At 39.6% G+C, this 18,861-nt stretch overlaps 1 protein-coding gene across 1 annotated transcript in view; it reads left to right on the forward strand.

Annotated features, from left to right (window-relative positions):
- Positions 1–18,861, forward strand: part of lrba (LPS responsive beige-like anchor protein) — a 672,999-nt gene that overhangs the window by 36,909 nt on the left and 617,229 nt on the right. The window contains exons 5-11 of the mRNA XM_033017677.1: positions 7,802–7,923; positions 8,142–8,268; positions 10,397–10,516; positions 13,501–13,647; positions 14,399–14,596; positions 15,039–15,172; positions 18,077–18,185. Of these exons, the coding sequence (XP_032873568.1) occupies positions 7,802–7,923; positions 8,142–8,268; positions 10,397–10,516; positions 13,501–13,647; positions 14,399–14,596; positions 15,039–15,172; positions 18,077–18,185 (957 nt within the window). The remainder of the gene's footprint in view (positions 1–7,801; positions 7,924–8,141; positions 8,269–10,396; positions 10,517–13,500; positions 13,648–14,398; positions 14,597–15,038; positions 15,173–18,076; positions 18,186–18,861) is intronic.

Here is an 18,861-nt window from a genome sequence, read left to right on the forward strand (position 1 = left end):
GTGGCCCTTGTGGCTAAGGGGATCAGAGGGTATGGGGAGAAGGCAGGTACGGGATACTGAGTTGGATGATCAGCCATGATCATATTGAATTGCGGTGCAGGCTCGAAGGGCCGAATGGCCTACTCCTGCACCTAATTTCTATGTTTCTATGTTTCTATGTTTCTACAATAATACCATCACATTGCTGAACTCGGAGTCCCGCCGATAGATTTCTCCAGTCTCTCCGTCCACATTGTTTGATTATTCTGTATTTTTATTTCTATATTGCACTACTACTACGGACTGACGCTAAACTGCATTTCGTTGTACCCATACTTGTATTTGTGCAATTACATTAAAGTTGAATTGAATTGAATTGAACACATGACTCACGTAGTTTACCTTGCTCACTCTGAATTTGCACTTTAGGGGCTGATCGGAGGCGTGGGTTCGTATCCCACTTCTGACACCATGTTGAAATTATCAGATTCACTCATAGTCTTCAATGTAATACTAACGGATGGAACACACCGTGCTTTCATCCCAGTGGTCCGTATCTAAACAGCAAGAGAGAGAGAGAGAGAGAGAGAGAAAAAGAGACAGGCTTATAGGGCCGGCCCAGGGTAGGGATGAAGTTCTGGACTGAACAACATAAGGAATGTGTAGCACGCATAATCTGTGCGATGATATATATATTTATAGTAAAAACATACTAATCTACACCGATGTACAGAAGTTGACACCGTAGGTGAGGTTGGGGGAGGTGCAAGTGAACCTCTGCCTCATTCTTTAGGAAATGGGGATTCCCCTCTTCCATTATAGATGAGGCTCTCACTAGGGTCTCCTCGATAGCCGGCAGCTCTGCTCTTGCTCCCCCTCCCCCCATTCGCAACAAGGACAGCCCCCCTTGTCCTCACCATCAGCCATCGCATACAGCATATAATTCTCCATTGCCAGAGTGAGGCCCAGTGCAAATTGGAGAAACAGCACATCATATTTTGCTTTGACAGCTTACACCCTAGCAGTATGAACATTGACTTCTCTAACTTCAAATAGCCCTTGCTTTCCCTCTCTCTCCATTCCCTCTCCCTTCCCAGTTCTCTCACCAGTCTTACTGTCTCTGACCACATTCTATCTTTGTCCCGCCCACTCCCCTGACATCAGTCTGAAGAAGGATCTCGACCCAAAATGTCACTCGTTATCTCTAGCTATTTCCCTTCAGGGTGAAAGCTTATTTGCCTGAAATGTTAATTGTGTCTCTCAACAATATCTGCTTGACCTGCTATTTTTAGATTTTGTTTTTCTGCTTTTAAGTCTTAAGGGGAACTACTTGAGTTTATTTATGATTTTCTTCTCCCCAAATCCCAATCCCACAATTTATAATTCATCCCTGTGGCACTTTGCTCTAATTCCAATTAATTCTTGCCATTATTGAGAGAATAGTTTCCTCTGGTTCACTTACATCGTCTCTGGTAAACTACTTGCTCTGTAAGGTTCCCTCGTTCATGCAAATTGTGCCAACCATTTCTATTATTGTGGCATCAATAACAACAGCATTACTTAAACCTCATTGTACTGGCTGGCGGTAAACAGGTGATTACAATGCAGGTACTTTTTGTTTACTGGTCTTGCATTTCTTATTTGCTTATGTGCGTCAATTAAGAATACTGTATTTTGTATCTTGCAGTTAATAGTAATAAAATTATGTGATTAAATAATCTTGCCTTTGGACAAATATTTTAAAATCCCTATTTTCTTTTCTTCAATATTACCTCCAATTCTAGGATCAGTTTTAGTTTGCATTTATTTTCATTCCATTTCAAAATGCTTTTTGTTATTGCCACAATATTAACACTCTCAGATATTGCAATGAGACAAATTCACTCCAGCACATCCCTCAAGACCCACTCCCCTTCTCACAGAATCTTTCCTTGCAACTGCAGGAAGCACAGCACTTGCCCTTTTACCTTTTTGCTTTCCATCATCCAAGGACCAAACATCTTTTTCAGGTGAGCTATGATTCGCTTCTACAGATTTAATATTCAACCTCTCGTTCTTCCAAGGTGACTTTGCGCATCCACTGGTCATCATTTTAAATTGCCATTGCACTGCCACTTTGACCCTCTTATCTTTGGTTTCCTGGACTGTTTCAATAAAACCCTAACTAAGTTTGAAGAATAGCAACTCGTCTTCAGACCAGGCATGTTACAGATGTCTAGACTCTATGATAAATGTAACTACTTGAGATTAGTAACTTTTCTAATGCATGTCAGAACTGAGTTTTCTTGTCTCTGTAGATTGTTCCTGAACTGTTTGGGTATTTTCAGCATTTTCATAGAACGGGGTCAGGACAGGAACGGGGTCTTCGGCCCACAATGTTTGTGCCGAACCTGATCTATATCCATATCCCTATCCAAAAGCCTCTTAAAGGCCGCTATGATATCTGCCTGCACCATCACCTCTGACAGTGTGTTCCAGGCTCCCACATTATCTGTAAAAAAAAACTTGCCCACATTGCCATTAAACCTTCCCTAGCTCACCTCATAGCCAAGCCCTCTAGTGTTGGAGATTTCCGTACTGTGGTGAAAAGTTCTGACAGTCTACCCTATCCATGCCCCTCATCATTTTATATGCTTCTGTCAAATCTCCGACCTGCCGGAGAAAACAATCTAGGTCTATCCAACTTCCCCGTGCAGATGAAACCCACTAATGCAGGCAGCATTCTGGTAAACCAACTCTGCACTCTTTCCAAAGACTCCACATCTTTCCTAACCAAAGTCCTATAGAACTGCATATTTCAAATGCCCAGTAAACATTGTTTTGTATCTCCCAGTTCGAGCATAGTTTTTTGTTCTATGCCCTGTCATTCTATTTATGTCTCCTTGAGGCTAATTAGATGCAATTAATGCCTTTTCTACAGAATCTGCACAGAGATCATCATCACTTACATTGTTGTCTCTCTTGCTATTCAGTCTATCACAGACATTTTGTTTGTTCTTCCCTTTCCTCCTTTTCCTTGCAACTTAAAATATAATTGCTCTTTGATTTGTTTTTTGAGCTCTGATGAAAGTTCATCAATCTGAAACTTTAAAATCTGTTACTCTAGTTACACTCTAGTGCAGTAGGATGCTGCTCAACCTACTCTGTATTTCCAGCAATTTTATTAAATTCCAATTCAGTTTTTGCAAAGTGAACAAATTACAGATTATTTATTGATCTGCGTTCACAAACGTTGATGTGGGTGTGAAAAAGGAACTGGGATGCTGTTCAATCGTGGACAGGGTTATCATAATCCTGACCTGGTGGTTTCTTGGTCTTGGTTGCTATTGTGGTATTGCCGCTTTTGGAAGAGCTGTTGATACATTAATCACCTTTTGAGCAAAGAATCATTCCAACAATTTTGTCAGCTCAATATTTAATGAATCAGGAAATTATGATCATGTTTGGTGCCCATTAATTATGTTTCAAACATGTAGTTTTTGATTTATGTTTGCCGTATTATTCACCTAGGGGATGAGAGGATTAATGGTAACGACATTAATTATTGCCCATCTCAAATTGTCCCTGAGATGATGAGCTGTTATCATCAGCTGCTGCAATGCTAGTGAAGGTATTGCTACTGTGCATTTGCATATTCATGTCATAGGAGCAGAATTAGGCTATTCAGCCCATCAAGACTACTCTGCCATTCAATCATGGCTGATCTATCAACCCCAGTCTCCTGCCTTCTCCCCGTAACCTTTGACACCTGTGCTAATCACGAACCTGTCAATCTTCGCTTTAAAAATACCTAACGACGGCCTCCACAGCCGTCACTGGCAATGGATTCTACAGATTCACCCTTCCCTCTGACCAAAAACATTCTTCCTCATCTCTTTTCTAACAGAATGTCCTTTTATTCCGAGGCTGTGCCCTCTGGTCTTAGACTCTTCCACTAGTAGAAATATCCTCATTCACCCTATCCAGGCCGGGATTTATGCCCATGAAGAGGAACGGACGAGGTATAGTTTTAAGTTGATATTATGCAATGTGAGAGGGATCCACCAAATGATGTTGTTCTAATGCTGCCTTTGTTCTTCCACATGGTACAGCTGTATGTTTTGAGATGTGGAAAAATAGCTTTGGTAAATAAGGTGGTCAGTGGTAGTACATGCTGTAATCTCATTGCACATGTATTAGAAGAAGTACGTTTTTGAAAAGGTTGGTCAGTGGACTGCCCACCAAGCAGGCTACTTTGTCTTCGATGCTGTCAATTTAAAAAAAAAGTTTTGAGCTGCACTCGGCTGGGTAAATAGAGAATATTTCATAAAACCGCTGATTAGTATGTGGCAGAAAGATGATTGAGGAATTGTGAGGTAAATCAATCCAAAAGCCCAGCCTCTGGCTTACTTCTGTAGCTGCAGTATTTATGTGCTGATCCATATGAGTTTCACATTGATGTTAATGGTGATGATACCGCTGCTGTATTGTTAAATTGCACAATGTAGGTGGTTAGATCTTCTTGGAGATGGTCGTCACCTGCCACATTTGTGATTTGAGTGTTGTCTGGGCTTCATTGTTGTCAGGCAGGTTATGGCCTACTTTGAGGAACTGCAACTAGAATTTAACATTGTGTAAACATGTCTGACATCCCGACTTCTGAGCTTGTGATGTAAGCTGGTCATTCGTGAATCAGTTGAAGATGGTTGGGCCAAAGATGTTTTCATATAATCATATCGCTGAACTGTGACTGTCTCCATTAAATGACATCCATCTTCTTGATTGTCTGAGCCATTGAAGATCCGTGATCTCATTGACATCTGTTTGACCAGGTCTCCATGATTACACTTTGGCAAAAGCTGTCCCTATCTCAAAGGCAGTTAATTTCAAATCACTTCTAGAATTCAGGGCCCTTGTTCAAATTTGGAGCAAAGCTGTGTTGAAATCTGGATCTGTGAGACTAGTGAGCAGTTATTGTTGGATAGTTGTTGCTTGATGACCTATTTGATGACTGCTTCCATCATTTTGAACGAGAGTAGATTGAAGGGTAGGCAATTTTTATTTTTTTTCTAAAACATGCCTTGACGGTGTCATTACCATTGTAACTATATTGGGGAACTGTTTGCTTATTGAACCAGGGTGAATCTCTGCAATAATAATATAATATATCTTTTATTGTCATTGCACGTCAGTGCAACGAGATTAAGTATGCAGCTCCTCTGATGTACAAGAAAGGTAAATAAATACAATACATAAATAAACAAGCTGAATTGATTGACGTGACCATCTGAGGAAGACTGTCCAAAGGGGGTGGGTGGGGGGGCACTCATTAGGGCCGGTTCAGAGCCGCTATAGCTCTTGGGATAAAACTGTTCCTGAGTCTAGAGGTTCGGGCGTAGAAGGCCTTGTAACGTCTGCCGGAGGGAAGTAGTTGAAACAGACCGTGGCAGGGGTGTGATGAGTCCTTATGGATGCTGAGGGCCTTCCTGAGGCACCGCGTGTGGTAGATGCCCTCCAAGGCTGGTAGCTCTGTCCCAACGATCCGCTGCGCTCTGTTGACGACGCGCTGAAGAGCTCTCCTCTCCGCCTCCGTGCAGCTGAGATACCACACAGAGATGCCATACGTTAGTATGCTCTCTGTGGTGCAGCGGTAGAACGTTGTCAGCAGCTGTTGGGGCAGACCAGTCTTTTTTAATGTCCTCAGGAAGAACAGTCGTTGCTGTGCCTTCTTGACCAGCGCGGCGGTGTTTGTGGACCATGTGAGGTCTTCTGAAATGTGAGTGCCCAGAAACTTAAAGCTGGACACTCTCTCCACACTTTCCCCGTAAATGGAGATTGGGCGTATTCTCCAGAATGGGACCTCCTGAAGTCAATAATCAGCTCCTTGGTCTTGGAGGTGTTTAGTGCCAAGTTGTTATTGGCGCACCAGTCCGCCAGGTTCTGCACCTCCGCTCTGTAGTTTGTTTCATCACCGTTGGTGATCAGCCCAATCACTGTTGTGTCGTCTGCAAACTTCACGATGGTGTTGGTGTCGAATGCAGGGACACAGTCGTGAGTGAAGAGGGAGTAGAGCATGGGGCTTAGTACACAACCCTGTGGTGTGCCGGTGCTCAGGGTGATGGTGGAGGACAGGTGCGGGCCCAGTCTCACTGCCTGCGGTCGCTCCGTGAGAAAGTTCAGGATCCAAGCGCATATCGGTGAGCTGAGGCCTAGCTGGTGGAGTTTGGTGGTGAGCTTGGTGGGGATGACCGTATTGAATGCAGAGCTATAGTCAATGAAGAGCATCCTCACATACGTGCCCTGTCTGTCCAGGTGAGTCAGGACAGTGTGAAGGGCCAGAGAGATGGCATCCTCTGTCGATCTATTTGCCCTGTATGCAAATTGATGGGAGTCCAGTGAGGCAGGGATGCTGGATTTAATATGGGAGAGGACCAGCCTTTCGAAGCACTTCATGGGGATTGGAGTCAGGGCAACCGGCCGGTAGTCGTTGAGGTTGGTGATTTTGGACTTTTTTGGCACCGGCACTATGGTGGGGAAACAAAGTGCTGTTTTCAGGCACTTGGGGACCGTTGCCAGAGATAGAGATAGATTGAAGATTCTCGTGAATACCTCCGCCAGCTGTCCAGCACAGTCCTTTAATACTCTTCCCTGTACACCATCCGGGCCTGCAGCCTTGCGTGGATTGATCCTACGCAGAGCGCACTGTACCTCCTGAGTGCTCAGTGTTAAGGCCTGTCCCTCCGCTATGGCCGGGGTTATTCCACACCTGGTGGTGTTGCCAGTATCGAACCGGGCAAAGAAGGTTCGCCTACATGATTGTAATGAAAGAATAAAGGATATCTTGCCATGAGGCTACAAATTGTGCTGCAGACCAATTCTGCTGCTGGCCCAAAGTTAATCTTTAGTGTTAAGTTTTGAGCTGTTAGGTTTTTTTTATTGAATCTTTAATAATATTTCTTAACTCGATGTCTCATTCAGGTTATTTCCTTCTTATCTGTGTATAATTTGTGTTTCTTTGGATGCTAAATTTTGCACAGCTTAATTATGAAAATGATAGGTGTGTGGTAATTTGACAACCAGTCTAGTGATAAAATGGCTTTTGATTGAATGCTACCGTAAATGCTTTAGTTTGTACTTTATTTAAATTAGATGATCCTTAATTCACCCAAAAAATAGTAAAAACTGCTTTTAGTGATGACTGCTTACATTGTTTAGCAGCTATTATCAATTTAAATTGCAGTTCTGCTCAGCTCCTAATCTAGGGATAGAATAGCATAGCTGCCAGCTCGTGTACAATAACGACAATTGGATCCTGCTGCTTTCAATTATAGTCAGCGTTTTGCTGCTTTTAAGATTATTATGTCCAATTGGTGCTCAGCGCTCCTTTAATTAATATGTTCTTACACAATTATTTGTAGACCAATGTTACAGATGTGTCTCGACCCGAAACGTCACCCATTCCCTCTCTCCAGAGATGCTGCCTGTCCTACTGAGTTACTCCAGCTTTTTGTGTCTATTTACAGATTATACATGTTTTCTCCAATCTCAAAATGTTTAATCTGGTGGTGTGGGGGGGGGGGGGGGGGGGGGGGAGGGGGGGAGAGAATAGCAACAATTCCTTGTTATTCAGATTATCAAATTGAAGTGGAATATGAAATATTTTGGAACGTATTCACTTTGAATATATCAGTGTACTTATTTGCAGATTTACAAGAATGGGAAAAGAGGTTCAATGTTCTTTCTTTTAGCTGAAGCTAAATGTGTGACATTGAATAACTGAGGAGAAAATAAGATACCGGATTGTGGCCAGAAATAATTTCTGGATTGGTTTTGTTTGTTTCAGGCTATAGCTCTACCTCCAATTGCTAAATGGCCTTATCAGAATGGTTTCACTTTTCACACGTGGCTCAGAATGGACCCGTTGAATAATCTCAATGTTGATAAAGATAAACCTTATTTATACTGGTAAGTACAAAAGCCTGGATGTCTCTCCTTTTCAACATACCAGTACTTTGTGTAATATTCAGTTCATCATGCTGCAGCAAAATCTATTCACTTGGGTTTGTTCATTTTACAATTTAGATTTTCTGATGTTGCTTGGTGAATTAATAATTGAGTTTATTCGGTTAGTGATTATTTGGCAAATACTTGCTTCATAATAATTCATTTATTCTTTCCACTAGTTTCCGGACTAATAAAGGTCTTGGATATTCTGCACATTTTGTTGGTGGTTGTCTTATTGTGACGTCAATAAAGTCAAAAGGAAAAGGATTTCAGCATTGTGTAAAATACGACTTCAAACCACAAAAGGCAAGTATTCATTATTTGACATGTTGGTTTCTAGTTATTGATAAGAAATTTTTATTTGTTAAGGAATCGGTTTTAATTTATTTAATTATTTACAAACTGCTGAAATATTGCTCCGACGATGAAGTTTTAAAGGGCCTGTCCCACTTTCACGACCTAATTCACAACCTTTTTTACTCGTGGACATTTTTCATCATGCTGAAAAAACGCCCCGACCTACTTGATGCCACGAGTACTTACGACTAGCATCACAACCCATCTACGACCTCTTCGACCTCGTTACAACCATGCTGCGAGTATGAGTCATGAGCAAACTCGGCAGAGGTCGTGAATTAGGTCGTGAAAGTGGGACAGGTCCTTACTGCAACTTGTCATCCACTTAAAGCATTTGATTTAACCCGGAAGTATTGCAAACTTTGCAAAATCATTTATGGGCTAATTGCACCACATAAGAAGGTTTTGAGTGCTGAGCTTTCTTGTTGCCACAAACAAGAAAGTAACAAGTCTAGAAATATGACAGAAACTAAAAAACAAACGTGCGGGGTGGAGATATGACAGGCGAGAAGCGAACAAACCTATGGTATAAAATAATGTTAAAGTGACAAAGAATGTTAAAATATATGCCTGAAGGCATAAAAACAGCCTGTGGGAACATTCTGCCCCAGAGGGTAGTCGAGGCCAGTTCATTGGCTATATTTAAGAGGGAGTTAGATGTGGCCCTTGTGGCTAAGGGGATCAGAGGGTATGGAGAGAAGGCAGGTACGGGATACTGAGTTGGATGATCAGCCATGATCATATTGAATGGCGGTGCAGGCTCGAAGGGCCGAATGGCCTACTCCTGCACCTAATTTCTATGTTTCTATGTTTCTATTCAGCCGGTTGGGCAGTACTTATGGAAAGAGATGCAGTTAATATTTCAGACCGAGGTTCCTTCATCTAAATTGGAAAGAGAAAAAAAAAGTTTTAGATAGCAGAAAAGGCGAGAGAGGGAGACAGGATGTGACAGTTAATTAACAGTTTAGATTATGTTTATTTTTCTGTGTAATGTGTTGGTAAAGCCAAGGCTGTGGGTTATATCCAGCAGACCAGACGAAACAAAAAAAGGAACATTTGAGCTGAAATGATGATATTGGGCAGATATAGCCACCAAACTGCATGGGCGCATGATTTTAGGTTGGAGGAGAATGTTGAGATGGATGGTGATGGCCATGGGGCAATTTATAGTAAAATCTGAGAATTTAAAATTTGAGGCAGATGCGTAACCAGGTGACAATCTAGGCCAACAAAGATCGAGGTGATAGAACTTGGGATAGGATATGTGTGGCAAAGATTTGGCTGAGATATTGTTTGGGGAAATGATATTGTTTGGAAGTTCTACCTTGTCATTGCTATTTTTAGTTTAGTTTAGAGATACAGCACGGAAACAGGCCCTTCGGCCCACTGAGTTCGCACCGACCAGTGATTCCCGCACATTAACATTACCCTACACACACTAGGGACATTTTAAAAACTTTTACATTAACACCAAACCAATCAATTTACGAACCTGTACGTCTTTGGAGTATGGGAGGAAGATCTTGGAGAAAACCCACGCAGGTCACGTGGAGAACGTACAAATTCCGTACTGACAAGCACCCGTGGTCAGAATTGAACCCTTGTATCTGGTGCTGTAAGGAAGTAGCTCTACCACTACGCCACTGTGCTGCCCACAGTGAGATAACCAAAAGGAAGTATTATTTAATTTTGCTGAACAAGTACGATGGACTTGAGATAGCAATATTTCAATAAAACATGAATCCTGAATTCATAATTTAATGAAAATTTGGACATAATTGAGACAAAGAAATGTTTTCCATGTTGAAAGTTTAGGCATATCAAGCTTATCTAATTTCTGCCATCTAAATGTGTAGCAAAATGGGTCATAATTGCAAATAGTATATAGTTCACTGTTGCCTGCTGGGAGCTTGTAAGTCATGAAAAAAATAATGATGTTTGCACTGAGCAAAATATTTAGTAGGAGAACTATTTAAGTTTTTCAAAGAAGGAAACGAATAATGTAATTTAGATCACTATTTTCTTTTTTCGCATGTAATTTCTCAGCATATAACAAAGTTCAAATACTTTACTTTAGTGGTACATGGTGACCATTGTACATATCTACCATCGATGGAAAAACAGTGAGATCCGATGCTATGTGAATGGTGAACTGGCATCTTTTGGAGAGATCACGTGGCTTGTGAATACCAGTGATGTAAGTAGAATTACAAAGTGACATTTGAGATTTTCTTTTTTGTAGATATTTTGGCCAGTGTTTTCCTTTTTATTTAGATGCCATAAAAAATGTGATAAGAAGTTAATTAAAAATCTAAATCCTTTTTTTTATACTTATAAACGATGTTCCGTATTACAACTTTCAAGTTATTTTCTCCTGGAATATTCATTTTGTGTGTTTTTCTGTTTCATTCATTTTCTTGCTGCAGTCTTTTTGTTCCATTCTAAAATGACAAGCTAATTCTTTGGGGATATTCTGAGTGTAAATACATCTTGGAACTGGATGTTAAGGTTGGATCTTCCAAAAGAGCTTTGCTTCCTTTGCCAGTGTTGTCAATATATTGACAATGAATATTAGTTACTTAAGTTACTCTTAATATTGCTAGAAAATATTGACATGCCTGAAATGGAGCTTAATTATTTACAGTCTGCAAAGTATTATTATGTTTCTTTTAAGTTTAATTAAACATTTATAATTTCCTAATTCAAAAATTATAAAGTGAAGAATTGGGAAAAGTTACCAACCTCTCTTGCCTCTCACAATTATCCTTTTGTCATTCACCCTGCCCATGCTTTGAGAGACTTTCCATTCTGATCCCTTCTTTCCCTTCTCCCTCCTCCTTCCTGTACGTTATAAAACCTGTTTATCTCTATTGACAGTTCCGATAATTCAGCAGTTTGAACTGTTTCACTCTCTGTAGAAGAAGCCTAACCAAATTATTTTGAGCACCTTGTGTGTTGTTACTTTTAAAAGTTCATGCTTCTGCAGCTGACGTTGGAACCCCAGAGTGCCTCTGAGGGAGGGAGACCTAAGCCCCAGTCCACTCACCTACAGCGCTCCTTGTTTTCGTCCAACATCCTCGCCATCTTCAAGAGACAAAGGCAGCACAAGCCACTTCATTTCTTCTCTGCAGATAATTAGCATGTAGCTGGAACTATAGGGATGTAAATATATATTGAAATATTGTTTACAGCATAATCTATGAAAATAATCTTTCATTCCAAAAAACAACCAAGTGATGCATCAACATCCGGTATCTTTAATATGCAAATAAATTGAAACCAAGTGGAACAAAGTGTGCAGATTCTAAGTCATGTTAATACAGTTCACCAGGTCACTACCATAATATCACTGAGCAGTATATTTGATAAGTGAAATAGTTCTTTATTTATGCACATTCTAAAATTCATTGGTTGCATAGAGTTTTATTAGTTGGGAAGAAAAGGTAAAAGAGCAATTCGTCAAATGGGCCAAAAAAATTAAATGATTAATTGAAAATCTCGAGATTGATGAAGGGACAGCAGTATTCTACAATCAATTTTATACAATACCTCATAGTATTGCATATGACAAATGCCAGCCTGTGGCAGTGAGGCCGTGCTGTTGCTTTCCTAGGTTCCAAGCTTCATGCAAATAAATGCTTCTTGCACATCTGGAGGATGTGAATATTTTCATATACAACTGGTTCTACAAAGTAAATGATACCATTACTTCTGTCTGGAATCAAGTATTAAGGCTCTATTAAGTATTAATAGTGATTGAGAAGCAAGCAATGATTAAATGGAGTCAATGTAGTTTTATGAAATGGAAATATTTTTCAGCTAGCTAGCGAGTGTTTTTTAATGCCGAACCAGTTGGTGAACTAAAGGGAAGCCAGTAGATGTCATCATATTTAGATTTTATGGGTGCTTTTAATAAAAATGCCACAGAAGTTGCTGTTCCACATGGTAAAGGGTCATTGGTTTGGGTAAACCATGTATTAGCAGGGAATGAGAATTGGTCACTGGATAAAAACAGTATGAATAAGTTAATACTTTTTGAGATTAATGATGTGCTGCATGAATCAGTTCTTATACCTCCGTTTTATAATATTCAAGTCGGAATAAATTGGTAATTTTATGGGTTATCTAAGTAGTCCATTCATATTCAATGTCAATGGCTTAAATGAGGGGACTCAGGATAATATATCTTTTGCTAACTGTATAAAGCTGGGCAGGTAAGTAAACTGTGTGGGTGAGGCAGAAAGGCTGAAAAAGTAAAACAGTTGAACTAAAACTGAAAGATGAAATTCATTTTGGTAGGAAGAATCTTTTTTTTTTCCTTTGAATAGGAAATGTTGGATTTCAAAGATATGGGTGCTTTAGTACACTAATTACAATAACCAGTTGAGAAGACGAACGATACATGTTGCAGCATGGCGGCGTAGCGGTGGAGCTACTGCCTTACAGCGCCAGGGATCCGGGTTCGATCCTGACTACATGTGCTTGTCTGTATGGAGTTTGTACGTTCTCCCAGTGACCTGCATGGATTTTCTCTGAAATCTCTGCTTCCTTCCACACTCCAAAAACGTACAGGGTTGCAGGTTAATTGGCTTGGTATAAATGTGTATATTCAAAATAAAATTAAAAAAAAAGAAAAAGGTTGCCCCTAGTGTGTGTAGGACAGTGCTCGTGTGGTGAGATAGCTGGTTGGTGCAGACTCGGTGGGCCGAAGGACCTGTTTCCGCACTGTATCTCTAAACAAAACTATACTCTTCCCACTTTATTGTTTAGATGTAGTGAGGTTTTGCTTTTTGCAGGGTTTGTATTTCTTGGTCAGACCACAAACACACATGAAGGTTTCTCAAGGGATGGAGTATTTCCCATTTTATCTGGTGTTTTTCATTGAATTTAGGTATTTTGTGCACAGTAACTTGCCATTGCTTACTTCTCTAAGTGATGGAGTGTACCCTTCATGTTGGTGGAATGTAAGAGGTTTTGTAAGCAATATTCTTGACATTATATTATGAGCACTAAACTTGCTGACACAACCGAGTTACAGAGGAAAATTTAATTCATGATTGAAAATTAATCTTATTGGAAATGACCATCAAAAATTTTTGTGTATACTGTTACCGTAGCTAAAAAACATTTTGACTTAAGTTGCAAATTACACAAGAATTAATCAGTTTGTTTGTTTTTTAGACATTTGACAAATGTTTCCTGGGATCTTCAGAAACAGCAGATGCAAATCGGGTATTCTGCGGCCAACTTGGAGCAGTTTATGTCTTTGCCGAAGCCCTCAATGCAGCTCAGATATTTGCAATCTATCAACTTGGCATTGGATACAAGGTAGTGTGAAGTTAAAAATAAACATTGTAGATTCTGGTAATCTAAAATAGAACAGAAAATGCCTGGAATATTCATATATATAGAGCGAGAGAATCACATTTAATATTTCAGAGGTAAAACACTTTTAAAGTTGCAGAGAAAGATGGGACGGGTGACTAGACTAAAAGATGATTGGAGAGCAGAAGAAATTAAATGACAGAAGATGGACACAAAATCATGAATAACTCAGTAACTTCAGGCATCTCTGGAGAAAAGGAGTAGGTGACGTTTTGGGTTGGAACCCTTCTTCAGACTGCTTCACAATGACAGAAGTGCTGATAGAATCAGCTAAAAGATGACAGTAAAGGCAAACGAGCAACCAATTGTATGTCCAACACAAGGTGTAAAAATGAAAATGGTAGTTTTAAAGTTGTAACAACTCTTTATCAAGGAAGTCATGGAGACATGCAGATTTTTTTTGGAATACATGTATTCCATAATTAAATGGGTCAGAGAGGAGAAAATAGGTGTTTAGACATCAGGCCTGAAGTGTTATTGAAGATGTGTCGATGTAATAAGGATAGAATATAAGTAGAGCATTGATGAACCACAGTGACAGGCAAATGAAGGTCAGAAGCAGTTTGAAGTCCACATGGAGATTTTCATTACCAAATAGGCTGGAAGATGATGGTTATTAATTTGTGGAAATTAATTACTGTGTTATTAAATCATCTTTACCCACATCAAGTTGAGTAACTTTGATATTTTCCAGGGTGCTTTCAAATTTAAAGCAGAAAGTGATCTCCTTCTAGCGGAACACCACAAGTTACTACTTTATGACGGCAAGCTGTCTGGTAGCATTGCCTTCACATACAATCCAAAGGCTACAGATGCTCAACTCTGTCTAGAATCATCTCCGAAGGATAATCCATCGATATTTGTTCATTCTCCTCATGCTCTCATGCTTCAGGTAAAAGCCAAGTTCTGTAAATGTTGCGTTGTACTAGTTTCTTAGAAAAGGACAAAACATTTATTCTGTTGTTAATTAATTTCAACAGCTAAAGCATTTATGACATGTTATGGACATCTTTCAAAAAATATATTCAATTTGGAAAATATATTTCTCCAAATTTAACTGGTTTTATGCATCTTGGGCATGTGGAGAGCCTCTTGCAAGTGACTAAACACTCCCATACTGTTTTCAATGTTGACTTGGAACTTTTTCTCTCGCCTGTTAAATGGTGAATAAATAAATTTGAATCGTGAATAAATTTATTTTACAATGTTTCATCTGGTTTTAAAAATTTGTTGGGAAATTTGTTTTTCTGCCTTCTTCAAACTAAATGCATAAAAAGTGAGTTCAGAAGTTCAGTTTCATACATTTTTGATATGAGTTTTGTTTTTTGTAATAGGATGTGAAAGCTGTTGTAACACATTCAGTGCAAAGTGCTATACATTCAATTGGTGGTGTCCAGGTGCTTTTCCCATTGTTTGCACAACTTGACTATTATCAACATTCTACAGACCAAGTAGACAACACTGTTTGGTAAGTGAATTTGTGGATGTTCATTCTGCTCGGGAATTGATTATTATTTTCTCTCGGGACACTGTTAATGGGTTAACAAATTGAATGTACAATCCCATTCGCCCACTATGCCCACTCCTTACTCTCAAATATTGGTTTCTATTTAAGCAGTGCTTTGATTTTAATATTCCCAGCCATGTTTTAAATTCCCACGTGCCCCAATCCATTTCCATCTTCTTAAGTCCTGCACCTCTCAGAAATGTCTGCTTCTCAAGCATTGGCATTAATGCCATCAGCTGACAATGCCATGGAATTCGCTACCTACAGCTTTCTGTTTATAAAACATACCATAAATCCTACTTTCTCAACCAGCTTTTGTTAATTTGCCTTTGTACCATACCTCTTACCTAATGACTCGGTAATCCTTCTATTGAGGGGACTATATGAAATGAAATGGTTGTTGAAGTAGTTAAGTAGACTGGTTGATGCTGCTTAACTCAGAGTTCCTCCATCAGTTTTTATATGAATGCATTGGTTGTGTTTTCTTGGCAAATCCCTCTGAAATGTGCATCCTTCCTCTTGCTGTAATGAAAGTTCTTCCATTTATAAGCATTCACCTTTCATTTTGGCACTTAAAAATAGCTGTGGCAACTCTTATCGCACTCTATCACAGGTATGCATTATTTAATATGCAGTTGGTTTTTGAAGTGGATATACAGTGCCCTCCATAATGTTTGGGACAAAGACCCATTATTTATTTATTTGCCTCTGTACTCCACAATTTGAAATTTGTAATAGAAAAAAATCACATGTGGTTAAAGTGAACATTGACAGATTTTATTAAAAGTTATTTTTATACATTTTGGTTTCACCATGTAGAAATTACAGCTGTGGTTTATACATAGTCCCCCCATTTCAGGGCACCATAATGTTTGGGACACATGGCTTCACATGTGTGGTGTGGTTAATTGCCTCAATGCAGGTACAAGAGAGCTCTCAGCACCTAGTCTTTCCTCCAGTCTTTCCATTACCTTTGGAAACTTTTATTGCTGTTTATCAACATGAGGACCAAAGTTGTGCCAATGAAAGTCAAATAAACCATTAAGAGACTGAGAAACACAAATAAAACTGTTAGAGTTATCAGCCAAACCTTAGGCTTGCCAAAATCAACTGTTTGGAACATCATTAAGATGAAAAAGAGCACTGGTGACATTACTAATCGCAAAGGGACTGGCAGACCAAGGAAGACCTCCACAGCTGATGACCGAAGAATTCTCTCTTTAATAAAGAAAAATCCCCAAACACCTGTCCGACAGATCAGAAACACTCTTCAGAAATCAGGTGTGGATTTGTCAATGACCACTGTCCACAGAAGACTTCATGAACAAAAATACAGAGGCTACACTGCAAGATGCAAACCACTGGTTAGCCGCAAAAATAGGATGGCCAGGTTACAGTTTGCCAAGAAGTACTTAAAAGAGCAACCACAGTTCTGGAAAAAGGTCTTGTGGAAAGATAAAACAAAGATTAACTTGTATTAGAGAGATGGCCAGAGCAAATTATGGAGGAGATAAGGAACTGCCCAAGATCAAAAGCATACCACCTCATCTGTGAAACACGGTGGTGGGGGTGTTATGGCCTGAGCATGTATGGCTGCTGAAGGTACTGGCTCACTTATCTTCATTGATGATCCAACTGCTGATGGTAGTAGCATAATGAATTCTGAAGTGTATAAGACACATCCTATCTGCTTAAGTTCAAATAAATGCCTCAAAACCCATTGGCCAGCAGTTCATTCTACAGCAAGACAATGATCCCAAACATACTGCTAAAGCAACTGCTTATGAACACGACTCCCAATGTGCTGCCTCTTGTTGATCCAGGTACTCCACTAGTATTGTCCTTTTTGTGGCCTGGGGATTGTTCTTGGCTTTGACCTGTTGAAGTGCTGGCTTGCCAAGTACTTGAGAATCAAGCCTTCACTCTACAAGATAGCCTTAAAATGCTGCAGTAACTCAGCTGGTTAGGCAGCATTTCTGGAGAAAAGGAGGAGGTGACATTTCGTGTCGAACCTTCTTCAGACTGAGAGTCAGGAGAGAGAGGGAAACTAGAGGCATGAAAAGGTACAGAACAAAGTAGAGTAGGCTCCGATGGCCGAAGAGCCCACACTGATCCTCTACAGGTTATTATGGTCACTACCTCCTAATGGCTTCTTTACCTTGAGTTCCCTTATCAAATCTGGTTCATTTGGTAGAACAGGGAGAAAACAATGATTCTGGATTTGCTCTAAGAAGGTGGAAATGGTCAGTCTGCCATTCAGAATCCAGCATGAAAAAGATAACTGATTTCTGTGTTTAGGCCATAATGTTTCCAGGGAACAATGCTTTCCGTCCTTATCTGATTGGGATTTTCAGGCACTAAAAATTCCAGAAGAAGGAAACTTTTTTAGATGCTATGGCTAAATTGATGGTTACATTTATAATTTCCAGAAGCTTTGGAAAAAATCAACACCCAAGGATTTTCGTGGGGGCATAACATATAGGTGCAGGGAAACGTAATGTGAAAGATGATTGAAGCTACATAGATATTGTTGTTATCATTCCCTTCATTCCGTCTATTCCCTTCATATTACCTTAATTCCCTTCATTCCGTCCATTCTCTTCATTATCATTCCCTCCATTCCCTTCATCTCATATCATAACCTAGTTACTTGGTCATACAATGAATATGAAGGTAATGGAGGGGCGAGGATCATGTGTAGGTAAATGAGGTTAGTTTATCTGAGCATTATGTTTGGAACAAATATTGTGGGCCGAAGAGCCGGTTCCTATGCTGAACCTTTGTTCTATGTACAAAGTTCTTTCTGTAGTATGTTTAAGTATGTTTAAAATGTTGAAATATTTTGTCTATTTTGATTTGTTTCAGTTCCACACTGTTGGCATTTATAATGGAGTTACTGAAGAATTCAGTGGCTATGCAAGAGCAAATTCTGTCTTGTAAGGGTTTTCTCGTCATTGGGTTCAGCCTTGAAAAGGTAAATGTTGTAACTATTTAGCTTGTATGGTTTTTCAGTTATTTAACAAATTAAGGAATAGATTAATGAATGAATTTAAAAGTAACCAAGCTGATCTAACTATGTGAGACATTTTTAGGAAAGCTTGTTAAAATTCTGATTATAGCCAAGACCCCCTATCAGTCTGAAGAAATGTTTCGGCCCGAAACGTTGCCTATCTCCTTCGCTCCATAGATGCTGCAGCACCCGCTGAGTTTCTCCAGCATTTTTTGTGTGTACCTCCAGTGTTTTAATTTAGCTTTACGATTAGGGTTTTGCAAAACCACTCCTTTTAAATTATAAGATGGATTTATTGAAAATGATAAATTGATGACCAGACTGCATGACCCATTTCCTATCATTTCCCAAACTTGCGAGTTATGGTATGATGTAAGGAAATTAAAAGTTCCATTGAAAATATATCTCAAATTTGTGTTTCAAATGATTATTTAAACTGAGATAAACTGTAAATTCCGAGGGGTTGTGTTGCACAATCACAAACAGTTCAAGGAAGGTCCAGCATGTAGGTAGAAGGCAAATGACAAGTTGGCCTTCATTGCAAAGGAGTTCCTACGATCTATTCATTTACAAGAATAGGTTTTGGCTCTAGTATACACCGTCAGTTTAGCTGTATTTAGCTGTGTGTTATTCCCTGGCT

This window comes from Amblyraja radiata, chromosome 1 (assembly GCF_010909765.2).
Source record: "Amblyraja radiata isolate CabotCenter1 chromosome 1, sAmbRad1.1.pri, whole genome shotgun sequence".
In the NCBI taxonomy this organism is placed as follows: domain Eukaryota; kingdom Metazoa; phylum Chordata; class Chondrichthyes; order Rajiformes; family Rajidae; genus Amblyraja; species Amblyraja radiata.